Here is a 27582-nt window from a genome sequence, read left to right as displayed (position 1 = left end):
ATCAATATTCCTTTTGGAAAGAGAAAATGCAATTTTTTTATTTTTAAGTCTTTCCTTACACTTGATTGATAAACAACTCCAACATTGCTAGGCTGTAACCCTAATAATGGGTTTTCTTACATGAATATTACTCAGTGCAGAGCACTGATATGTCTAGTCCAGCAAGCGAATAAACTATTTGATTTATGTGCATTCAGTGGCTTGATCGCATTAATGAGATTCATGTTCTAGTTATCATTAAGCAGCACAGTGTAAGGCTGTATTTCACTATGCAAACATATATGCAAACACAGATTCTAGCATTTTAATAATGCTGACATTTCGCTGAAGTAAATATTTAAAGAATCCATTGGAATTGTTGATATTACCAAGAGACTCCTTGGTGCAGTGTTATTATATACTTTATATGATATACACACAAAAAGCTTTGTGTTAGGCTTTTGAAAACTATGATGGTTATTTATGGACATTGGGAGATATTATAGGACCAGAATCACCTTCCCTTCAGTGCCAGAGAACTACATATACTGTATAAAATACCCTAAACCCCACTTCTGCTCAAAAGTCTTAACTAGTAGAAGTATGGTATTTAAAAAAAAACGATCCTACTATTCTGGGCAAATAATATGAACGCTACGTGTATAAAGACAAATGTCCACTGCATCTCTCATCAGAAATACAAAATATTATGAGCCTGAGACAGTTGAGTTGACCACATGCTCAGATTTCCTTAGTTGAAGTCTAAAGTCTAATTGACGGGTGCTCTTTGCCCGTCCTTTTCCGAATCGAGAGTAGTTGGTTCAGTTACAGTTTCGGCCTTGATGGATTCTAGGGCTGGGGGAAATATTTTAGATGCTGCCTTCGCAGAAAGGTATAATATTCCCCTTATTCCCCTCACACCTCCTATGAGGATTTCTGCTATTGATAAAAGCCCACTGGGGTCAGGTTTGGTAACCCAAAAATCCAAGGCATTATCTATGTGTGTGAATAATATGCATTGTGAAAATTAGCTTTTCACGTTCTCGATGGTTCCTCGTCTCCGTTAATTCTGGGGTTACCATGGCTACAGGTACACAACCCCCACATTGATTGGGTAACTGGAGAGGTTATTCAGTGGGGTTCCAAGTGCCAAGATTCATGTCTAGCTTCCACTCTAATGGTATCAGCTACTTTCTTAGAGAAACTCCCTTCTGTTGAGCATAGCTCTAAGTCTCGTTCTGGGGTACATAGTTCCCTATTGGCAGTTACATCCGCTCAAAAAAGAGCAGTAGATAAGTCCCATAGGGAAGTACCCAAATTTCAGGTTGGGGACTTGGTTTGGTTATCCACAGGGAATATTAAGCTTAAAATTCCAGCTCTTAAGCAGGGGCCCAAAGTTATAGGTCCATACCCTATTGTGGAAATCGTGAACCCAACCTCTGTCCGCCTTGAGTTACCTGAAATATTTTTGTTATCTAACCTGTTTCATGTTTCTGTGTTAAAACCAGCCATACAGGTCCACCAACAATCAAGTCCTCCTCCAGTGTTGGTGAAAAGTCTGGTCAAGTCTGATGCCAGGGTGGACTACCTTAGGAGACAATCCCATCCCAGGTCTCCTGGTAAGCTTGAGGGTCCAGTGGCCCCTCCTAGAGGAGGGGGTACTGTAAGGAACTTACCCTGGTGATCTAGCGGCAATGGGCGTCCACGCCACGTCCTCAGCGTGGACGTCCATCGCACTGCATCCTTCTCCTGTGCCGGGTTCCTCTATGCCGCGCACATGTTCATCATTTAAAGGCGCAGTCGCGCTTGCGTCATCACGCCAGCGAGCAATTGGCGCGAAATTCAAATGTATATAAAGCCCATTTAGACTACAGGACCTTGCCCGTTGTTAGGTTCAATTAAGCTTGTTCCTGGGTGTTATTACTGTTATTCCTGTCTTGATCTACTGTGTTTGACCCTTGCCTGCCTGCTACTACTCTGACCTCTCCAATCCTGACCTTGCCTGTCTGAAACTACGCTGATCTCTCCAACCCTGACCTTGCCTGTCTGAAACTATGTTGACCTCTCCAATCCTGAAACCTTTGCCTGTCCTCTGACTATTCTACGATCTCTATCCTGATATGGCCTGTCCGACTATTCTATCTGCTTGTGCTGGCCCGGCATGCCGGTTCCTGGTGACTTCCTATCTTCCAGCATCCTAGTAAACAGTCGTGCCCCATTGCCTGCCAGAACTTACGCCTTGCACCTCTCGTTAAGTCCAGGTGGCATCTGAGTAAGCCGAGGGCTCCTCCCGAGGCTAAAGGCGGTCACTTAACCGGTGAAGTCGAGCCGAGACCAGGGTGCTTGGCATCTGTTCTGGTGTTGGGTGCCGACTGTGACAACAAGGTGCTCCAGAATGAAATATAAAGTGACTCACCGAATAATGAAAGTGGTCCGGGTGCACCAGCCCCAGACCCCCAGCTTTAGGGAGCGGTACAGCAACGAATGTGGAAGCAGAGCTGACCAACACTGAAAACGGATCCACAGGACCAAAGGAATTCAGTTAAAAAATAATTTTATTTGTAGAAAAGTTAAAAATATATCAGCATCTCCATATACCTTATGCGTTTCGCACCCCTAGGGGCACTTAGTCACATGACTAAGTGCCCTTAGGGGTGCGAAATGTGTAGGGTATATGGAGATGCTGATATATTTTTAACTTTTCTACAAATAAAATTATTTTTTAACTAAATTCCTTTGATCCTATGGATCCGTTTTGCGAAAAAAACATGGTGACTTAACTTTAAATTGCACTTTGTTCCCCGCACTTGCGATCTTACTGTAAAGGCCCCTTAAATGTGCAGAACATACTTTTTGCCTATTCTTTTAATTAGGAAATATCTATGGTTGCTGGTATTTCTTGCTTTAAACTAGGAAAAATTTTAAAACTTAAATCAGCAGCAACTGAGAAGCCTCTGTATAATGAGCTGCTCTTTATCTAAAAGGATAACAGGCTGTAGCTGGGGATTGATAGAGTGGCTTCTCAGTAGACTGCTGGATTGTTTAACTTTGCTCATTTGGATCGGGAAGTAGAATGTGACTTTTTGTTTCATTGCAGCATAAATTCATTTTAATTACAGCTGTTGGCAGAAATTGATCCTTTCCTACAGTATATGCTGTGTATTTTTACAAATCTGATAGCACATACCCATCAACAGCATCTGTTCAGCGATATTCCCAGAAATGTATTCACAAGTCCTTCGGCATTTTGGGTGCAGCAAATTACACTGATTTATAGCAACACTTTTTTCATACCTTTGATAATATTCTGATTAAAACCATGAAAATGTAGGCTTATTTTAGTCATTGTAAGGAGCAGGAAGTTCAGGGGGGGACAGGGGGGAGGGTTGTAGGGGGCCGAGGGTAAGGGGGGCCCTACCACACCACACTTACTTTATTAGCCAGGCCCCCCATCTTTCTGAGAGCTGCTGACTTCGGTAAGGTATGGACGTTTAAGGGGCCCTGGCCACCAATTTTCCTTTAATGTGGGGGTGGGGGGCCTGGCCACCAATTTTAGCCACCAATTTTTTTTTTTCATGTGGGGTCCTAGCCACCAATATTTTTTAATGGGGGGGCCCTGGCCACAAATGTTTTTCTATGGGGGGCCCTGACCACCAATATATTTTTATTTTTATTAACATGTGGGAACCCTAGCCACCAATATTTTTTTGTTTTTTTACTGTGTGGTGGGGGGCGGACCTGTGGGGTGGGGAGGGCGGACCTGTAGGTGGGGCTTGCAGTGGACGCAGCCCAGGGGGCCCAGAAAATTTTGTCGTATGGGGCTCTGTGATTTCTGATGGCGGTCCTGTGTAATGATCTCACTTACTACAATCCAGCAGTGTGTTATGCCCTCTTACTGCTCTGCACACTGACCCCCAGTTCTGTCTGCGCGTGTGCCTGGACATCATGATGAGAGTGTTATGACACTGGCATGCATCATTCCTCTGCACCCAGCCTCATTGGCACTCTTTTCCTATTTAAATTCTGACAATGTACTCTCACTCACCCAAGCTGGCTCTGATATAATCCATTTCCTCTGTTCATTCTGGTTCTAACTACTACCTGAACACTAGCCGCCTACCCTGCCTTCTAGCCTGTCCATGATCATGAGTATCAAAATTCCTTGTATCCAAAAGATAGCTGTCCCAAAGGCTTACTTTTCAGTAAAAAAATTTCTTTATTTAAATTATCATTAAAAATATTTGGTTACATTCAGTCCCCCCAGGCCCACCTTACGCGTTTCGCACCTTCCGGCGCTTAGTCATAGGTGTATCTGTAGACCACACAACCTCTGCGGGATTTATACCCTATCAGTCCCTCCCACTTTGTTTAAAACCAATCAAAATCTTTGAGGGATTAACCCTATTGTGTTAATTACTCTTCAACCATGCCCATATGGGGTTTAATTTCTTAATATTTTTCTTGCGTGAATATTTATAAATCCAATTGTTCAGTATATATAATAGTCACTATTTATAAATTCAATCCTTAGGTATGTATAATAGTATATTTCACAGAATTAGTATAATAACCAAACATCAGTACCACTCACTTCCTTTGTATTTGTTGTTCCTAGACCGTCAATTGCTCCCTTTTTAATCTAGATAACAGTATTAGCCTTTTCACGTATAGCAAGTAACATCAAATTCATGATTAAGTCCTAAGGGCAAGCGCGTGCTCAGATGGAATATCCAGAATACTTCTCTCCTCTCCAAGAGGCTCAATTGATCTCCTCCTCTTTCCCCCAATCTGACTCTCTCTATCCCCTGAATACTAAAAGATTCTAGGGAGTTTCCATTACATGTATATAATCATGAATTTGATGTTACTTGCTATACGTGAAAAGGCTAATACTGTTATCTAGATTAAAAAGGGAGCAATTGACGGTCTAGGAACAACAAATACAAAGGAAGTGAGTGGTACTGATGTTTGGTTATTATACTAATTCTGTGAAATATACTATTATACATACCTAAGGATTGAATTTATAAATAGTGACTATTATATATACTGAACAATTGGATTTATAAATATTCACGCAAGAAAAATATTAAGAAATTAAACCCCATATGGGCATGGTTGAAGAGTAATTAACACAATAGGGTTAATCCCTCAAAGATTTTGATTGGTTTTAAACAAAGTGGGAGGGACTGATAGGGTATAAATCCCGCAGAGGTTGTGTGGTCTACAGATACACCTATGACTAAGCGCCGGAAGGTGCGAAACGCGTAAGGTGGGCCTGGGGGGACTGAATGTAACCAAATATTTTTAATGATAATTTAAATAAAGAAATTTTTTTACTGAAAAGTAAGCCTTTGGGACAGCTATCTTTTGGATACAAGGAATTTTGATATATGTGTCGCCTGTGAACTGGGGCGAGTACCTGAGGCTTCACCAGATGTAAATCAGAGGTGGATTCCCAATTTTGATATATGGCATGATCATGAGTATACCTCATTCTCTGTATTGTGTAGATTCCCTGTCAGCACCCACATGTCAACAGGTAAATGAATCCCATAAATCTACAGACACATACAGTAGCAGTTGGAATAACTAGCAGAACTCTCATCATGTATTTCTTTTTCTATCACCACCTGAATAATCCAGGAGGCAATAATGGAACTACAGAGCGGAACTTCCACAACCTTTATTCTTTTTTTCTTTGTTCTAGAGACAGAACGATACTGAACTCCCTGCTATTTTCCTTTGCTTTATGCTTTAGGCTGACTTACTGAAATATTGTGACTCAGCACCTGACGCAATTCCCATTTTTTCTTTTCGCAAAGATGAAAATTTCTTCCCATGTCTTCCCCAATCATGGTCTAATGGGACAGCTTTATAAAGTTTCCCTTGCAAAACATAAAAAGCAGATAGCAGTATCAAAAACTCCCCTTTTTGTATTTGGTCATGCGTATTTATATGGAGGAAATTAAGAAACCGAAGTGGTTCATATTTAATTTAAAAGGAAATCTATTTTACATTTCTTACATTTTATATTTTAATCCTGTTCACTAATCCACATATTTAAGACTAGCACTTAATCTTGTAATGATATATATAATAGATATTTATTTATTTTTGTCTATGTACATACATACTAGTTCAGTGTCGGACTGGAGGGTGTAAGCCCACTGGGGCTGCCACATCAGGGGCCTGCAACTTCCCCCCCAAATCCCCCTCCATCTCCCCTTACCCCCCATGTGTACCTTCTTCTCACACTGATTCACTCTGGGCAGAGGGAGGCCAGGAGTAGTTATGGGCGAATTTGTCGTGTTTCGGTTCGCAGAAAAACTTCCAGTGAAGCAGCAAAAAATTTGCGAAACGCAAATTTTGACGCCAGCGACAATTTGATGCAATCCTATTTTGTTCAATTGCATTAAAGTCAATGGGCACCTGTAAATTTTCTAACTTTTTTTTCCGTTTTGAATTTTTGCAGCAGTTTCGCTCATTTATTTGCCAGCGGGGAATTATGGAGATTCGCTGCAAATTTGTGTCTGGAAAATAAATTCATCATCACTAGCCAGGAGGGAAGAGGCTCTACAAGGTACGTTGGAGTGGATTTGGGCCATTGGAGCCCACAAGGTCTGGGGGCCCATGAGGGCTGGGGGCCCACTGGGTTTCTTTCCCAGTGTCCCAGTCTGACCCTGGTTCAGTTCAATAGGAAACGTTAAAGTAATAAAATACATGAAAAGGCACTTGTTCTTCCCAATGCAGCCCAGTTTGAACAATGTAAGGGTTTCGAAATGCGTTGGATCAGAGAATCAGGCATGGAAAAGCTGCTCCCTTTGCAAAACACTTTGAATCTGATCTGAAAACCCCTGTATTAATGTGCTCCAGTATAATCCTTTATTCAAAAACAAACAGGCTGTGTCAACAGAGTGGGAGTCCTGTATCCTTTGCTCATTTTCAAGCCGAACAAGCATAGACAAGAAGAGATGAAAGATGAGAAATGAGATACTGTCTATGTCAAATGTAAATATCACCAAAGATTAAGGAAGCAGTACACAGTAGCTAGAAAGTGGTTATCATTTCATACATTAAAGATGATACACAAGAGAAAGTGTATGTTGGCGTAGGTAGAGTATATTGCATCAAAGGTTGGCCTTCACCATCACTTTTTTAAATTTCAAAATACATTTTTGGCATTATTAGAGTTATAATTTACCATATTGAACACTTCTGTAGTAGTAGGGGCCTAAAGTATAATACATAATGATGTAATTGTGGCCTTTTTTCATGAACTATAGTAAACCGTCTCCCTGGTTCAGTTTAAGGGCTCAATTTTGTGTTTACCCAATTAGTGCTAATACTTTAGGAAGTATTCAGGCAGATCTGCATCATATGTTAAAAATAAGCATCAGAGTAGCTAAACCTGTAGGTGTCTTTAAAACAAAACATCTAACACCTAGTCCCCCACGACTTTGGATTCTGACCGTATGCTTGCCAGTGGTTCTCTCATTCTGATATCTTACCCCCAGGCCCGGACTGGCAATCTGTGGGTTCTGGCAAATGCCAGAGGGGCTGCTGTAAGGTCCCATAGTCACTATTTAGTGGGCTGGTGGAGGATTATGGAGGAGGCCGCTGTCTACTTGGAATGCCAGGGCCTATTTTGTCTCCCAGTCCAGACCTGCTTACCCCCCAATATCACCTGCTATAGGCCATCATGTGTATGATGATGCTGTAAAGTACAGAGCCAAACGTGCAGAAGTGTTCCTTGGATGAGCACTAAGGGGCTTGCTTGCTCTTGCTCCCTTGTACTTCTTTCCCAGTTCTAATTAAATGAACCCTCTTGTCTAACCATCTTGAAACTCCATCCTGGAATTTACATCAACTTTATAACAGAGGAGATAAATTTATATATATTTCACAAAAACGCTATACATAGGTCTGGACTAAGTACCTTTCATGGTGGGTGTTGTACGGGACATTTTTTTCCTCTGATGAGGGGACATGGATAAAGACTGTGGGAATAAAAGAGCAATTAGTCTGAGTTATATAAAACATATTTTACATAATGTAGCATCTAAAAAGGAGGCTATTCAATACAGTATGTCTATTATGTTGGTCTGTGCACACAATCAAAATGAATACAGTGCATGAAAAAATGCCCTATGTTTATCTGTCATTATGTCAATCTTCTTTCATCTTGTCTTCTCCATACAAATTTATTTCCAAATTGCAACTTGTTGTAGGTGAGCATTTATCTATAGTTTATGTTCATTTTTGTAAAAAATAAAAAATGGAAGTAATTTATTTATTTATTTATGGCAAACTATCTGAAAACCACTGAACTGAATCCGGTGTGGAACGTGAACAACGCCTTTAATAAATAATTACATAGTATAAAAGTGTCCAGAACATGTTAACCATTATTGGATTTAAGTGCATTATCCACCTTGGAATTTGTTTCCTTTAAATATGCAGAGGTAGGATCAGACGGCAGCATTTCATTTTCAACTTCTGATGGACAGATCTATATTGTGCATAGTCCATAACAGTTAAACTATCCCCCCCCCTCCCCTTATCAGCCGGCTTGATAATCTTTCAGTGAATTGGTTGAAACACATAAAGTAGGATATAGTAGGTTTCTCTAATATGTATTGCATCTAAAAAGTTACACTGTTTAGAGCCAATCTGTTATCACAATAACCAAAGAACTAGAATCAGGGGGCAACCGGCTGGGGACTCAAATTTTGTAGCAGAACCAACGGACCTCTAGTTTGCAGTTCAAATGGTTGGTAACAGTGTCAACTACAGTGCCACTAAAGAAGAACATTTACTACGTGTAGGCAACTTACCTTTTGTAAAGGGTTAAGGACTCGTTCCTCGTCTATCTCTGACATGGAAGCAAAAAAAAGGAAATGAAACATAAAAAAAACTATTTAAATGACTCTGTATTATGGATATGCTGTAAAATGTATATTTATTCAATCTGCAAATGGCACAATATGTTATGGATGAACTAGAAACACATTATAGGAGGAAAGCAGATGAGCTCCACTTTAGATCTTGCCTTGAATATAAAATATGTGCAATTATATTATTCCTCAGAGTATTAGATTTTCAAAATAATTTAGTGCACACCCTGAGCAGACCTAGTTACTCCCAGATATGTTCCAGATCCAACCACACTCTTCCAATTTTTTAGGGCCCTGCACAGGAGACACTGAAGGTAAAAAGAGTGCAGAACAGGAGGTTCAGAAGGGCAGCACAGGCACAAGATGATACCGATAAAACCATTTAAGGGGTAATGCAGGCTCCAATCCGATCCAAAATTAATTATGCATTGGAGCAAATAAGTTATTAATAAGTTATTAATCCTACAGCATGTGGCATTTATATGTGGCCAGTATTAAAGAGACCAGTACATTTTATAGTTTCTCCAACACAGGGGCGTAACGACAGAAAAAGCAGACCCTGTACTGAAGGGGGCCAGGAGGTATAAGAGCCCCATGAGTCCCCAATTAATGAGTAATTTTAATATATATTGGTAAAACAGCAGACAACCTCTGGAGAGTTTGGGGGCCCCTCAAACTATTTTGCTGTTGGGCCCAGTAACATCTAGTTATGCCATTGCTCCAAGATCTCCTATAGACACCATGTAGGGTTAAGCTGAAATGTGCAGCACAAAGGGTTTTCCCTTCATCATCATTCATTCATTTCGGAGGATTATTGCGTGACGCATAAAGCATAGAGCAGTCTGCAGAACACATCTTAATGATCCCTGAGTCATGGGGATTTTATAATAATCTGATTTTAAAGGTATGAACTGGCAGCCTTACATTATGCATACAAGATAGCATACCCCTCAATGAAAAACTATGGTGAAATACACTGAAGATTTATTTCTCCTATTGTTTTCTCTGCCGTTCCTGCAGCCATTTCTGGAAAAAGCTAGAAAGAAGGCTGATACTATAGGCCGATAAATCTTTGGACAGAGACAACTTTTTTCTAATTTTGGTTCTGTACATTACCACAATGAATTTTAAATAAAACAACTCAGATGCAGTTGAACTGCAGACTTTCAGATTTAATTCAGTGGATTAAACAAAAAGATTGCATAAAAATGTGAGGAAATAAAGTATTTTTTTAACACAATCATTTCATTTCAGGGGCTCAAAAGTAATTGTACAATTGACTCAAAGGCTATTTCATGGGCAGGTGAGGGCAATTCATTATTTCATTATCAATGAAGCAGATAAAAGCCCTGGAGTTGATTTGAGAGGGGTACTTGTATGTGGAAGATTTTTCTGTGAACAGACAACATGTGGTCAAATGAGCTCTCCATGCAGGTGAAACAAACCCTCATTAAGCTGCAAAAACTGGAAAAAAAAAACATCCGAGAAATTGCTACAATATTAGGAGTGGCAAAATCTACAGTTTGTTACATCCTGAGAAAGTGGTGACTCAGCAACAAGAAGAGACCTGGACGTCCACGGAAGACAACAGTGGTGGATGATCGCAGAATCATTTCTATGGTGAAGAGAAACCCCTTCACAACAGCCAAACAAGTGAACAACACTCTCCAGGAGGTAGGTGTATTGATATCCAAGTCTACCAGATAGAGAAGACTGCATGAAAGTAAATACAGAGGGTGCACTGCAAGGTGCAAGCCATTCATTAGCATTAAAAATAGAAAGGAGTTTGGTAAAAAAAAAAAAAAACTCTAAAAAAGCCAGCATAGTTCTGGAACAACATTCTATGGACAGATGAAACCAAGATCAGCCTCTACCAGAATTATGACAAGAAAACAGTATGGAGAAGGCGTGGAACAGCTCATGATCCAAAGCATACCACATCATCTATAAAACATGGCGGAGGCAGTGTGATGGCTTGGGCGTGTTTGGCTGCCAGTGGCACAGGGACACTAGTGTTTATCCATGATGTGACACAGGACAGAAGCAGTAGTGGGTGCCCCTAGGCCCACTGCCATTTGTCGCCCCTGTTCACTCCCCTTTATTCGTGCAAATTTTCATCATCATCTGGACCGGAGCAATGGGGATTGGTGCATGGGAAATTTAAAAAATGTTTGTATCTCCAGCGCATTCCCAGTGTTTTTGAACCAATGTGGGTATGGTTGGGCAGCATGCCGCCCCATAAAATCCTGCTTCCCTAGGCCCGGGCGGCCTATTCACAAGTCCGGGCCTGCTCAAATCCAGCTAAATCCAGTCAAATTGATTCGGACAGAAAGGCCCACACACAAACAGCAATTAAAAGACACTGCAGTAAAGGCCTTAAATGAGCATTAAAATGGAGGAAACCCAGAATCTGGTGATGTCCATTTGTTCAAGACTTCAGCCTGTCATTGCCAGCAAAGGGTTTTCAACCAAGTATTAGAAATGAACATTTTATTTTCAGGTTTTTCATTTGTCCAGTTGTGTTTAGTTCCTCACATTTTTATGCAATCTTTTTGTTCAACCCAGTGAATTAAAGCTGAATGTCTGAGTTGTTTCATTTAAAATTCATTGTGGTAAAGTACAGAACCAAAATTAGAAAAAAAGTTCTCTGTCCAAAGATTTATGGGCCTAACTGTAATATTTAATATAGAAGCTTCAAGCAAAACAGAAAAAGAGGACAATACATAAAGGGGAATGTAAATAAAATCGTAAGCGTTGTTTAAAATGACATTTTTGCAAATGTTTAGCCTGGCTCACAATGTAAAACCATACACTGGTGAATATTACATTACTCATTATTGCTAAGCAAAGGTTAGCGCTAACACCTGCTCTGGAGTTTCTTTGCAAAAAACCTCTGTGATTGCAAAATTGTATTGTATTCACTGCACATGTTCACAAAAGCCATTTGGTCTTTGAGAGGAAGTCATTGAGATCTCAAATTGGTCATAAACAATGCAAATATTTGTTTATACGAAGGTGTAAGCAAACTTTTTTGAGCCAATGAATCATATTTAGTGATGAGCAAATTTATTCGCCAGGCGCAAATTTGTGGCAAATTTCCGCGATTCACGAAACCGCAGCGGAAATTCGCAGACGTAAAAAAAAATGGACACTGGTGCAATGTCATAAGCGAGACGTCTGCACCATTTCGTGAATTTTTTGCCATTTCGCGGGAAATTTTTCGGCAAACCAAAATGCCCCAAATTCGCCCATCACTAATCGTATTACATTCCCCCAATAGCTTGCACAGATCTGTATGATGGTGTTAATATTGCATGTCAAACTCTCAGGGGGCAGTTCACCTTACAATTAGGGGCCGATTCACTAACTTCGAGTGAAGGATTCAAAGTAAAAAAACTTCGAATTTCAAAGTGTTTTTTGGGCTACTTAGACCATCGAATGGGCTACTTCGACCTTCGACTACGACTTCGAATCGAAGGATTCAAACTAAAAATCGTTCGACTATTCGACCATTCGTTAGTCGAAGCACTGTCTCTTTAAGAAAAAACTTCAAACCCCTAGTTTGCCACCTAAAACCTACCGAACTCAATGTTAGCCTATGGGGAAGGTCCCCATAGGCTTGCCTAAGTTTTTTTGGTCGAAGGATAATCCTTCGATCGTTCTATTAAAATCCTTTGAATCGTTCGATCGAACGATCAAACTATTTTCGCTAGAATCCTTCGACTTCGATATTCGAAGTCGAAGGATTTTAATTCCCAGTCGAATATCGAGGGTTAATTAACCCTCGATATTCGACCCTTGGTGAATCGGCCCCTTAATATTTAGTATAATGTAGACCAGAGGTCCCCAAACTTTTATACATGTGAGCCACATTCAAATGTAAAAAGATTTGGTGAGCAACACAGGCATAAAAAAAGTTCCAGGGGTGTCAAATAGAAGCTGTGAATATAAATGTTATTTTCCACCTCCTGAAGCTTTAACTGAATTAAACTGAATCGGCTAAAGTGTTCATTAAATAAGAGGCCACACATTACACTTCCACAGCTGCTTCAATAAACCCTCTTCTATAACGGTTCCCCCCTTTGCTCATTAAAGACTATTATACCGCAAGTACTTAGACCCTTGCAACACAGTAATCACTCCTACATGTCATGGTTTAACAAAGTCCTTCTCATTTCCCTACCTAATGATCTCAACGTTGGATTCTCAGGCAATAAAAGAGAGATTGAATGAAACTCAACCATTCAAGTGCTCTTCAGAATATAATGTGAATAACAGATGGTTTCATATGTTTTATAATCAGAGAGAGGATATAATTAGCTCCATGCTAAAGAGCAGACCCAGTTCAAGAGCTACAAATTGATATTGTTGGGCTTGGTATAAACAGAGATATGCTCTCATATACACACAAATTCTCAATGTGAAGAGTGAACGGTGCTTTCATGTTGTTGACTTTGGCCTTGAAAATAATATAGTGACACCTGGGAACATTGATCTGAAATATTAAAACCCCATGAATGTCAATGTGACATAAAAAGGAATCGACCTTGAGACTGAATGATCTCTGATAATGACTGTGTCAGCTGGATATATGTATGTAGAGATGTCAGACTGCAGATAATGGCAGCAGGATAATTAGATGGAAATGCTCTGCATGTCAGAATATGCTTCTGGATGTATCTAAATGTTTCCTTCCTGTACTGCACACTGGCATTTAGATATCGAATAGCATAAAAAAAAACTTCTTTAACCATGAAAACAGGTACAATGGAAGATACCTGGAGATGACTGGTCACTGCTCAGAACAAGCGTGGCTGGTGTTGGTCTTCTTCTCCGTATCTAACATAGGGCAAAAGAAGAATAAACACATTTGGTCATTTTTAATTCTATTTCACATAGACAAACACACACATGCACTGTATATATGTCAACATTACACATTCTAGTGAAAAATGTGTATTGAGCATTACGTTATTTATATTTAGGTACATATAACAACATATTAGGTGTGATGCAGGCTAGCCTCTGTTCCTACTTTCTGCCATTGCACCCTCACTCCTTATCTTGCATGTCTAAATGAGACACAGGTTGAGATACTCAAGGGCTAACAGGGCTGATAGGTGGGCTAACATTTGAAGACCATGGAAGATTGGCTCTGCTAAATTATAAGAATTGGGCCCTATGATTTCTGATCACAGCCCTGGTATTGTGTCTTGAGTCTCATTCACCACAGGAGGTCCAAGGCAAACTGGCAGACTGATTTTGGCCATATACAAGTGCAATTCTGATCCTTCAATAAAAATGTCCACACTACAGACAATAAAGGGCAAGTCAACCCAAAATAAAAATTTGCCTACTAAAATTTTAAGCAACTTTCCAATATCCGTTTATTAAAAATTTTCAGTGCTTTTAAAGTTATTTGTAAACATATTTGCTACTGAAAGCAGCATTCGCATAACTCCTAGTTGTTACTTTTTAAACAATGTTGTTCCCCAGGAAAGACGGGTCTGTTTTAATCAGCTGCCTTGTCTTACATTGTTTCAACATTCTGAGAATTGAAATGGCCAAGACAAACACTGCTTTCAGTAGCATCACATATACAAATAACTAAAACAAACTATAGAAAAATTGTAATGAATGTATATTGCAAAGTTGCTTAGAATTATATTAAAATATATTTCTGGGTTGACATTCCCTTTAAGGCTTAATGAGTAATCCTATGAGTTTAAATAACAAAAAATATGCAAAGTATCACTGTCAACTTATTGGTCAATTGGACACACTCATGACATACACTGATGCGGGTCATCAATCAATTTCACTTCTAAACTGGACACATAAATAAGATTCTGGTTACTCGTAGGCTCCACATAATAGTATCAAATAGGCCTGTGCATGGCGAGCTCAAGTACACACATTTAGCAACACTGGTGCTTTTTTCATCCATGTCCCTGACATAGTCCTCTTTTTTTTGTTTCCTTTATTTATATTCAGCTCTTTTATGTACAAACATGTTTCCACTGTTTTTCCATGTACAAATGTCTGTGCAACATTTACTTATCTTCCCCCACTACTGCTCTATAGAGACTCCATACAAATTATTGTAGTTACAATAGGGCTACAATGTTCTTTGCATTCCTTGATGCTTTCTCCATAGAAACCTGCAGAATTGTACAACCTTCGTTTGATTCTTTTTTCCTTAACAATGTGCCAACAACAAATCAACAAAAATGTTGGAGAGCCTAGTGGTATCCCAGTCAAAAGTTCACCATTAAGATTTTCCTTTCCCTAATGACCGATTTTAGTGTGATCCGACAAATGTGCCATATTATCATGAGGTTAGTTGGCACTGAACAATTGTGCATCTAATGATTTTTCATACAACATTGTTAGAAAATCAGAAAATCATTCAGGCAGGTTAGAAGATGTTCATTGTTCACAGTGAAATGTATCCATTGTCCAATTGTTTGTTGGGCCAAGCAGGCAGCTACCCACAGTTTTCCTGGCTTCAAGATATCACTAGAAATGGTCTTTTTAGTCGATGGACAAATCGTACATTTAAACGATTGTTTCAAGATAAGCTTGATCTGACGATAAAAAGATCTTTCACAAATATTAACATCTATGGCCAACTTAACTGCCTGTGAAGTGAAGAAACAAGAAAGATTCCTTTTTATGTTCTCTGTGTATAGAGCCTACACCTGAGCAAAGTCTGCCTCTCTCCTGACTCTTTTCTCATATCAACAATTGTGTTGATTTATGCAGGACAATGCTGAATCATGGCAGTTGCATTTTAACATAGGTTGCAAACTCTGCAGGGGTCCGACTCCTGGGGGAGAATCTGCTAATCACACAACACCATCAGGCTGGGTCCCCTCCAGATTAAGGTCAGCTCTCTGGTGAATAAAATCCCATGAATCATAACTTCCCCTGGCCCCAACAAAAAATATTTTTTAGTCCCATCATCCCTTCATTATGGCACGGCCGGGGGTAGCAGGGGAATGGTAGATAGGAGCACACAAATATTTTTTGCGAGGGGGCCTAGGGTGGTCAAGTTAACACTCTGAATCTCTGACCTGAAAACGGGATAGGGCTTATCAGAAAGTGACCAGTAAATATTCTTTATAAAAGGTTAGCTTGCCTTTAAATTCTTGGAATTGTTTGTTCTTATTACATAATCTTACAAAAAAGTCTCAAATTCTTGTTTACATTACATCTTGTTCACGTGCAATCTGTTAGCAAAATCCTAAAGATGTACGAAATATGAGTTCTGACAATGACACATTTCTAGATCCCGTGGCTAAAAAAATATTGTTGTTGTTCACAACAGCAGTCCTAAAATAAAAAGAAGGAGCAATAATATGAGATGATATGAAGATATTAACCTAAAGAAGACAGATCCAAATAACCTCCCGGTCGGCCGGTCCAAAATAAAGATAGAAACATTAGACTCCCCTAATACACTTTTTGGATTCTATATTTTAATTTTCTGAGAAATTGATAGGCTAATAAGCAAATGATTTTTCCGTGGACTGGGACATATGTAAGCTTCTTGCAGCACAGATCACATTGCCATTCTATGCCCTTTAGATAACCCTTCTTCTCAGGCAGCCTTATCCTCTCCCTGGAAAAATTGCTATGGCCAGCAGCCCAGATAGGAAAATAAAACCACTGGGCTCTGCAGTTACTGACAATTCCAAAATAAATCAGCCCTGGGGGGCAGGTGTGGACGGAGAATTAAAGAAGCCCTGGTATTTCAGGTATACAGAGGCCCAAACAGCCCCCACCAGCCCACTAAATACTGACTTTCTATGGCACCTTATAGCAGCCCCTCTGGCATTTGCGAGACCCCACAGATTGCCAGTCCAGGCCTGCATGGGGGTTCACATGTCACCAACAAGCTAAACTATTGTATCTTACTCCCATTACACTTGTACCACTAGACTGGGAACAGCATAACAAAAGATAGATTGTAAGCTCTCTGGAGCATTCTCATTTCAGCTGGAAATGTAAGAGGTGGTTATTATACTAATCAGCTTTATGAATAGGATTTAATTAGAGACTATACCAGATTAGAAATGAAAAAAAAAACATGGGCCATGATATAAGGAGCGGGTGTGGGGACTGAGGGGTAGTGTTATTGTGTAAAGGGGCAGGGCCATTACTTAAAGGGGCAGACTGGGTACTGTTTTTGTAAATAAAGCAGTTTTATAGCTGTCTTTGGGAAATAGGGGAAGCTGAGGGGTTGGGGTGGATTGGAGGCAGGCCAGGGGTGCAACAGCTGAGGATAACAAACTTTCCTGCAAGTACATACCAGTAAGTATGTAAAACTAGACTAGACTTGGCTTGTGTTTTTCCTGCAAGACCCATGTAATTACCACCCTATTTACAAGTAACGTTAAAAACACATATAATATCACTTTACTAACTGTACTTTTTAATTAAGGTATGTTGTAAAGTTGCAAAACAATTTTTTTTAGGGTGGAAAACCACCTTAAAGGAAATATTGTCTATCACAATGCAATCTTATAGGGAAGCTGTACGTTAAGATTAGTCACCCTTTTCAACATGAAATAAATAGGGTTTGTGCTAAATATACTGTTTGACTATTAGTTTAATTGGGAATGGATGCTCTTTCTTGCACTAAAGGCAACATCTATAAGTGAAGTCATACTACTTCCTGGTTTGTACAAGCACAGTCAAAACAAATCACCAGTGAGAAGAGTGGATGCGAGTGTAAGATGGCAATCTGATTGGATGAATGACTGCATGTGGCAAACAATGTAAAACAAAAATAACATTAGGGGAGTATTGTTTGACACTTTGTTGCCACAATAACTAGTTGCAGTGTGCCCCATTTTTTTACTCTGTCTCAAAATTTATTTGAATTTGAGTGTAGAAGCATACAATTACCTACTAAAGAAACAAGCAATGATAATAGGATTTCTCATAATAATTATTCATTGGGCTAAGTTTATTTAGATGAAGTGAAATAAAGGGAATTGTTTTCCTGCTGCATTTGATTTTCAGAATGTGTTTAATTTAATAATACAGACGGAGCACAGATTACTGCAAATAAAGTGATGCTGGAGAAATCCATCTCATGGAGCGCGACTTGCATGTTGCTAAGCAACAGTAATGCATTTTGATGCTTGCGAGGGTAAACTCTAAAGCTTAAAAGATAGAATCCCAATCCGAAAATTTGCAGAAGTCTTTAGTAATAGGCTAAAATCATTATGCAGAGCTGTAGTTAATAGAATTGAATGCTTAGACATGCATATTTTAATTTATAAGGGAAGTGCACTGTGCAAGGTGCAAAATGCACAAGCAACACGAAAAAAGGAGCAATTTTGTGTCCATGTATGCACTTTCCACTGCACCTTGTGATATTAAATGTATCCTAAAGTTTTAATGCAATATACTGTATATACGGACTATACATTGAGTAGCAATAAGTTGTTCCCTGCCTAGCCTATTTAATATTTGCCTACATTTATCTTGCCATGTCCATTGTAAAATAAGAATTATGATCCTTTAGCTGATACCTGGGTAATAATCCATGACAACCAATTAGATAGTTGCTTTCCTTGTTCTTCCTGCAACTGACTGGATAAAGCTTATCAATGATTGGCTGCTGTGGCTTATGCAAAAGAGGGAAGTGTCACATGCCTCTGTCACCTCCTCTAAAGGTGGCCATAGACGTAACAATTACGATCTTTCCTGGAAAAGATCTTTCCCGGAAAGATTGTGCTTTTCAACACACACGTGTACAGCTGAATTGTCAGAGATACAGATAGAAACAATAAAATTCTACCTGTACCTGCCGATTCAACAACAAAGACTGATGTTATGGGTACCTTGAAAGGCACCTGATCAAAATTTTCCATCCTGCCCCATCGATATCCAAGTCTTCTGCCGATATTGGTCAGTTCGTCTGCCACCATACACTCACTGAATGTACGAAAATTTGTTTCATTCGATATTATCGGTGCATCAATGGCCACTTTAACTCTGGCCCTGCACTTCAGAATCAGCAGAATGGAGAAGAGTTGCCGATATGTGGAGGCCAAGGGCTCTCCAGAAAAGAGACAAAATGAATGACCCCTGACCCTGAACTCTAGTTTTACTTCCCCTTTAGTCACTATGATCTCGGTCATGTGCATTCTCAGTCACATTAAATTCAACATTTAAATGGTTGTACAGTAAAATATTTTCCTAGATTGAAACCTTTCTAGGCACTTTGCACTATTCTCTCGGTAAGTACAAAATGACATTCTCTAATCTGCACTACTTTAGGGCACGAATAAATTAATAATTAACTCCTTATTATAATTAAAAGTCATTGTGAAATTTTAGGAGAATGAATGCCCTCTTACAAATTTGGAATTTCGATCTGTTAAATAATTCAGTTGTGCAATATCACTTTCAATTAATGATATCCCAGAAGAGCAGTGATTTTCCTCATTCTAAAAAGGAAGAAAGAGAGAGAATGTCTGCCAGCAGATTATATGCTCTGCCATGTCCTGGTAACCACACTGCTACACAAGACAAAAGGGAACAATTATTGTTTTCTGTTTCATTTAGCTATGTGAATACAGAAACGTATTGCCTGCTCTATTCTTCTGGGTTTTTTTTTTTTTTGCTTTAGCAGCACAGTAGGCCTGAATTATATTCTTCTGCTCAGAATTGTACATACATTTTCTGTGGATTTCAAGTGGATGAATGAGCCCTGGAAGGTTCCAAATGTTGGCAGAAATGCAAACCAAGAGAAAGCCTCATGTGCAACAATTGTGTTGTTCTAATTATATTCTGAACACAAGGAGCAACGCATAGCACCAAACTCCATGTGAACAATTAAAAAAAAGTAGGGGTGAAATGTAGAATAATATATTACAGGTACACTGTGTATTCATTCAACTGACAAATGAGGCTTCCATACATTGGTGTATATATATATGCCTTGTTGAGCCAGGTGCATGGTCAAAAATATGTACAATTAAATATTTAATGCACCCATTATTTTAAAATATAAGGATAGTATAGGTCATGGAACTCCAAGGTGACTTATAGGATCCTCGTATATTACATTAGGGGGTACATCATTTTTTTGGCATCTAAGGAAGACATGCTCTCTAACTTGTACTGCGTTAAATCCAGTTGGAGGGGTGATGCTATTCTTTGCAATAGGTCCAAGTTGCCCAGGTAAGCCGTATGTGTAGAGTTAAATATTGTATGTACAAAGCCATATACTGTATATATCTAATATAACTCAACTTATTGTGATAGACTGCACCAAACTATCAACTCAGTGCACAATCTTCACTGGTCATGCACTGGTCTTTGGACACAGGGTCGGATTGGCCCAGTGGGACACCAGGAAAAAACCCAGTGGGTCCCAGCCTTCATGGGCCCCACCAGGCCAGACCCCCTCTCCCGATCTCCTGGCTCCTTTTGCGCATGCGCGGCATCGCAGTAGGGGGTCTGGAGGGGGGCCCTGGACAGGAGTCCCAGTGGGCTCTGGGCCCCACAGTCTGACTCTGTTTGGACAGCAGGAGGGAGAGGAGGAACTCGGCATTCTTAGATGGGTAAAATTGCATATTCCTCGTTAAAAATATAAAGAGAAAATGGAACTGGATGGTTAAATATAGGAAGGTTGATGAGTAGTGATGAGTGAAATTTTTAGCCAAGATTAGCAGCGAAAGCGACACCCATAGACACTGATGGTTGAAAAATTTGTCATGTAATTTGTCACGTGTCAAAAATATTTAGCGCCCATAGACTTACATAGTAACATAGTAAGTAAAGTTGAAATAAGACACACGTCCATCAAGTTTAACCTTTTAGTTTTTTGTTTTTTTTAATCTGCCTACCTGCTAGTTGAGTTGAGTTGCCTCAGTTGACTCCAAAATGGCAATCGGACTAGTCCCTGGATCAACTTCAATGCATTTCCGCTAATTTTCCAACATTTCACGAAGTATCAGTAAAGTGAAATGGGTCAGATTCACCCATCACTATGGTGAGGAAAATTTTTTGGATATTAAGAGGAATAAATTATGTTAATGCTAAACACCATCCTGCCTCCTTAGTACTAACACTGTCATCCTTTCAGAGACACCCAATAGTTCATTAAGGGCATGAGTATGTCACATTGCTTTCTAACCTTCATATATATTAATATGGAGTGATGAAAAAAACAATTCAGGAATAACAGAGTACATGTTGCAACTCGCCATCAGGTGTTAGAAGGCTTGTGTTTGTTCTGAAGCTGTGAATTGTGATTTCCATGTTTGTGAGATTATAAGTGCTACTGTCACTGAGACTTTATGTTTGCCTCCATCATAGTTTAACTGAGCAAGAACATTGTGTACATAGTGTATTCATATTAACGTCAGTTTTCTTCTATATATGTTTCGGCAAAGCAAAACAGATTCGCTCATCCCTATCCCAAACATTTCCTTTCAAGAGGGTGCATAGAGAGTTACACAAAATACCTTATGAATTGCTAAAATCCTATTATGATAGAGTGATTATCTGCTGCCTTTATTAAGTGTCTATAGCACAGTATTGCAAGGGCTGCTGTGGGTGAGAACAAAAAAGAAACACTGACAGGCAACAGAATTTGGAAGAAACCATTCCAGAATCGCTTGTGTATTCAAACAAGCAACACAATTTGCTGTACACAGAGCTAAATTGGCCAGACGTGACACATGCTGATCCACTATCAGTGTGTGCATCCAGGCACATCTAATGCAAATCAATGGACCAGGGGCATAGAGTGGCTCCACTTCTTTCAGCCTGCAAAAATACACAGGCTGAGAGCAGTGGAGTCAACTGCACGCTGTGCCCATACCCTAAGGAAAATAATAAATGCTCTGGGGATTTGGACTGGCTTCCCTATATACAAATATAAATGAGGACGATGGGCATACCATTATCCCGAAATGTCTTATCCTGCTTTGTACTGTATGTCTTGATCACCATATTAAAATTGGGACAATTGGGGGTGATAAACATCACTTTGAAATCAGTGCATTTTGCCTCCTGCCAACATTGAGTAAAGTGCTACTGAGTAACAAGCGTTTCTGAAACTTTAAAGCAGTCTTGGAAAAATGATGATTACAACTTCTGCGCACACATGGAGGGCTGTTTGGGTTGATTAATCCAATCAGTCCTTGGCCTGTTGATTTCACAAGAGGACCTGGGCAGTCTGGTCAGCTCTGCAACATCAGGTCTAATGGGCACTGGGAAAGGAACTAAAGGTATGGGATGTGTTATCCAGAATGTTCGGGACCTGATTTCCGTAATTTGGATCTTCATACCTTAAGTCTACTAGAAAATCGTGTAAACATTAAAATAACCCAATAGGTTGGATTTGCTTCCAGTAAGGATTAATTATGTCTTAGTTTGGATCAAGTACAAGGTATTGTTAAAAATTCTGATTATTTGGATAAAATGGAATCTATGGGAGACAGTCTTTCCGTAATTCAGAACTTTCTGGATAACGGATCCCATACCTGTACTTGACTTGGGACACCATGGCTACTTTGCAAAAAATGTTCTCTAATGTTTGGTTACATTTGGGAGTATCCATCTAGTGGGCTGGGTCCTTATTGTATATTTTTGCTTTGTACTTGTCAATATTGCTGTTGCATTCCATTGCCTTTACAGGTATTATTTCCCTTGCTAATAGTGAATAAAGCATATTCAACCTCACATTTTGTGGGATTTATTATAAAGAATTACTACCCAGAAACAGTCTATTTTGAAAATGTGCCAAAGACAATTTAAGTGCAACATACCATACAGAGATAACAGAAGAATTTGTTCTGATTGCATTACCAGCGGCAGTCTTGCTCGAAGTTAATGAATTCTCCTAAACCTCTGGTGGTTATATAAAACTAGCCAAGGCACAACGTGGCTATGAAGTTAAGCAGACTAAATACAATTATACTGCCATCGAAAACATGTAACTCTCTTGTGTGATAATGGGATGTTTCAATTTACAAACTGTATGATATTAATAATAGTTGCTTGCCAATGGATATTTTACTGTGTATTCATTTATAATACACAAAAGCCATGAATATCCTGTAAATTATATCCTTATAAACGGTGAGTTCTGATGTCATCAGTTATAAACGGTGAGTTCTGATGTCATTTCTGTCACATGACTCATTGAAATTTGTGTATTATAATAAATAAAGTGCCCCCAGTTGTAAAATATGAGGATATTAGAAGTTACCTCGGAGTTCCATGACCTGTGTAAAAACACTCGGCCTTTGGCCTCGTGTTTTTATATGGTCATGAAACCCCTTGGTAACTTATAATATCCTTATATTTTACAAAAGGGGGTACTTTATTCACTATATAATGTCAATTACTTTTCTTTCAATGAACCCATTACACAATTAATTAACTTCCAGCTCAATCTAATTAGAATGGTTGACAATTTTTAGAGGATGTGATTCTTAAATGTCTTAATCTTTATACCTGGGACACTGAAGCATTTAAAGAGCCTAAAGTTCCTAAAGTTGACAAAGGATTCTTTAAAAATATTGTGTGCAGTTGTATGCAGCCAGAGTCCAATTTCTTATATGTTCTTTATTAAAGTCCCTCATATGTTCCTTTTCCAGTATTGAGAAATCTGGTGGCCTCTGGGTACCCCAAATGAGCAAGCATTTGCCTGCTTAGCTTTATGTGTAAGGACAGCATTTTTATTAAGTTAATGCACAACTATTACAAAATAAAAATCTCCTTAGCAAATTTTCTAAATGTGATTCACGTCAAACTAACTCCTTTCATTTACTTTTGGAATGTTCCTTTCTTAAAAATTCTTGGAAAGATATTGAATACTACTTGAATTAAAATGTACATTCTCAATTTATATTGTCTCCTAAATTTTCTTTCTTAAATAACAAAGAAGACTTGGATCATGTATCAACTTTACTTCAACCTAAATTGGGGCATTCATTATATTCAGTTAAATACTGTACACCAAATTAATATTAGTAGCAGCAAGTAGAGTCATTCTCAAAAGTAAATGAGTTCATCCTTCCAACCGTAACAGAGGTGTCCGCGGAGTTGAAAGCCCTATTCTTTAATGAAGCAAATGACTTCAAACTTTACAATATAAAAGATTGGACAAAGTTCTGGATTAAATGGAAACTAAAGGTGGCCATACACGGGCAGATAAAGCTGCCGATATCGGTCGTTTGGACTGATTTGACAGCTTATCTGCCCGTGTATGGGGGCTTCTGACGGGTCTTCCCGATCGATATCTGGCCACGATATCGATTGGGAAGGTTTGATTTTTAACCGACCGACCCGTCGGAGCCCCTTGGCGCATCGTAATTCGATCGTTCGGCCGAACGTTCGAATTACCCCCCATATAGCCATGCCTTTAGTGGCATATCGGGGAAAGATCCGCTCGTTTGGCGACATCTTTGAGTCTATGGCCAGCTTAATTATAAGTACACTATCTCAAACAGCTGGACAAGATTCTTTATTCTCCTTAAAGGAGAAGGAAAGTGTAAAATAGAATAAGGCTAGAAATGCTGTATTTTGTATACTAAACATAAACATGAACTTACTGCACCACAAGCCTAATCAAACAAATGATTTATGCTTTCAAAGTTGGCCACAGGGGGTCACCATCTTGTAACTTTGTTATACATCTTTGTCTGACAAAGGCAATGCACATGCTCAGTGTGGTCTGGGCTGCTTAGGGATCGTCATAAACAAAGCTGCTTGTGTTCTGCATGGCTGGAAAGTAAGGCAGGGGCTCCCCCTGCTGTTCATAAGTTTGATTGTTTCCCTGCAGCAGTAAATGAAGGGAGAATGTCACTGCATACAGTCAGGTTTTTTTAAAAAACGGTACACATTTTTAATTTAAAGTATATTGGAGATAGGTTTCTTTTTCATTAAAGAAAGTAAAAATTGGATTTTACTTTTTTGCCTTTCCTTGTCCTTTAAGCTCACCATAGATGTTAAGATTTTAAGGTTTTGTCTGCCTAACACATACGTCCCAACATTTTGGAAACAGAAAGAGGGACAAAAAGTTTTACTGTGTGGTGATTTTTGGGCCCGCCCATCTTTTTGCCACACCCCCTAATTACCATGGCAGGTTATGAAAGTTTGAACATATTTCTGTGGTTTTCTCTCCAAAATGAATTGCAATATGCAACAAGATGAAACCCTCAACAGCAGATTGAAGCTCAGTCCTAACCATGAATGTTTGTTGCTAGATTTGTGCCTTAACACCACATACTTCAAATACAAGGACCATTTTTATAGACAGAAACATGGCTGTGCAATGGGTTCTCCAGTATCCTCCATTGTAGCTTACTTGTACATGGAGGAAGTGGAAAGGAGAGCCTTACTTACATTCCAGGGAACTACACCGAGTCACTGGTTCAGGTATGTAGATGCCACTTGGGTTTATATCAGATCCAATGAAGGGTGCCTTTACAGAACACATTACATCAGTGGACAATAAGTCAAGTCCATAAGGGAAGATGTCCACGAGAAGAAACTTGTCTTTTTGGACTGTTTAATACCCAACCAATATCACCATCCATTAGAACACAAACTGGATGTCATTAGAACTTTGAGAGTGTGGGACTACCCTTACTGTGCATTTGTCAAAACATCAGCAACCAAGCCCAACAGGAACACCAAAGGAAATAACCGCCCAGAGACACATAGTAGGCAGAATATAGTCATCCCATAGCTACAGTGTCAAAGAAACTCCGGAGGATTTTCAACCAACACCACATCCCTGTGTTTTTCAAACCACACTGAGACAAAAACTTGTACACCCAAAGGATCCAACACCTAAAAAAAAACCAAAGCAATGTGGTATACATCTGTACCCCTAGCGGTTTCAGAACACTTCACACATCCAATCACGCAACTCTCACAAGTAACACCTGTTTCTAGGAGTTGCATGATACCTTGATAATCCTATCACAGTAACCCACAAAATCACAACCCTGTGTGTTTCAGGTGTCACCTCTCTGAACAATTACATTGTGCCATTGTGATTGGATCATTAGAGGAAGAGTTTATATGCCGAGGACTTCCCATACCAGGAACTGAAAAAGCTGCTCAGATGAGTAGTGAAAGTCCAGTTGCTCTAGAATTACTTATACTAGAAAAGGTAATACCAAGTACTTTATCAGAAGCGGAAGAAAGGCAATAAGGATATGCAAATGTTTAGGAAACAATTCTCTTTGTGAGAGAAACAGAAAGTTCTTTCCATAGTCCAAAGGTTAAAAACAGATTTCTGGGCTCAATTACATATAAAAGGAGGGTAGGGCAGAGAATAGATTATTTTTAAATAAAGCTCTACTTCCCTTAATTTTATGTGGATCTTTGATGGCGTATTATGTGCAGAGAAATTGTAGCTGGGTAAAGAGACTTTTATAGATCTGAAAATAAGTCCAATGCTCTCTCCTATGAACTTGTTTCCTAATATTTCCCTTTAAGGGTTTTTTGTAACCCCTCAAATTTATTTTTGCTTTTTTTTTGCATAATGAAAGAAAATGCGACATTTCAATTTACAAAATTGTTAAAAATTGGTTTTTGGGTGGAGAGAGATCCCTTTGGCAGTTACTGAAAAAGGGAATTATGTGACTTTTCCCCTCCCAGGAATGTTCAGATAATAATCACCTGAATCAAAGGGATTGTCTACATTTTCTGTTTGTGACCATAATAAACACTGTAATGCCAAATGTAGATTATTCATTAGCCCAGCCATGCTTGTGCACCAATAGAAACTACAAACAGCAGAACCCAAGACAGAGAATCCTTTTTCCATGTAGGCCTGTGGGAAGCCCATAATTCACAGGGCAAGTACATTTCATGTGAGGCAGTATGCGAGTGTTAGACTACTGGAGCTAAAATCTGGCCTATTTATTTCTGCATGATAGCAATGTTGCAGGTTCTTTATAATTAATGATACAGCAAAGTAGGTTAGTGACACTGCTGGGAGTAGGCGGAGAGCAATATTATACTGCTGCTCAGGTTTTCTGTGGATAGAGTAAGACAAAAATAGGATACAGTGCCTTTCATGTTGGCTACTTGCAGACAATGGCCATAATGAAAAAACTGGGTGTGGCTACTGTAATGGTAGGGTAAAAGCTCAGATGGAGGTTTCTGAGCCTCACAAAATGCAGCCCCACTGCCAGCATGTAGTTCTGATGTCTACAATGAGGCCCATGGTCTTTCCACAGTCTCCCTGCTGAGCAAATCTCTTAGGGGAAACACATGGGCTATATTCTGGCCTGGTGCTGCTCTAGCCACTGGGCCTCTTCACGCCTTCTGGTGCACACGCAATGATATAGGTAGACATGACATAATGATGTACCGTGTATGTTTGTGATATCACACCACCATACCTGCACCTGATACCAACCTTAAAGCTGCCATCATAGGCACAGGCCCTTGAGTGCCTATATAGTAAATACAGCCCTATAAATATCCTGTACTCGCCGCAAAAATGACACCCATAAACTCCAATGGGAGAAAATAAAATGATGCGCATAAAAAAATTTTGTCAACATTTTTGTGACACCTATAGACTTTAATGAATTTTCCCAATTTTCGCCAGATTCCGAATTTTTGGTGAAACGGGTCAGATTCACCCATCACTATAAGTCACTGATCTGCCCCTGATTATGCTGACCTCTTGCCAGTATTTGTCGAG

At 39.4% G+C, this 27582-nt stretch overlaps 1 protein-coding gene across 2 annotated transcripts in view; it reads right to left on the bottom strand.

Annotated features, from left to right (window-relative positions):
- Positions 1-27582, bottom strand: part of ppp1r1a.S (protein phosphatase 1 regulatory inhibitor subunit 1A S homeolog) — a 91599-nt gene that overhangs the window by 16010 nt on the left and 48007 nt on the right. Inside the window, 3 exon segments of one of the 2 annotated variants that reach the window (NM_001094633.1) lie at positions 7919-7979; positions 8817-8854; positions 13655-13715. In NM_001094633.1, coding sequence (NP_001088102.1) covers positions 7919-7979; positions 8817-8854; positions 13655-13715 — 160 coding nt within the window. 2 annotated transcript variants of the gene reach the window in all.

Source organism: Xenopus laevis, chromosome 2S, assembly GCF_017654675.1.
Source record: "Xenopus laevis strain J_2021 chromosome 2S, Xenopus_laevis_v10.1, whole genome shotgun sequence".
In the NCBI taxonomy this organism is placed as follows: Eukaryota; Metazoa; Chordata; class Amphibia; order Anura; family Pipidae; genus Xenopus; species Xenopus laevis.
Note: the sequence above shows the minus strand (reverse complement) of the source record. Positions and strands in the feature narration are given on the sequence as shown.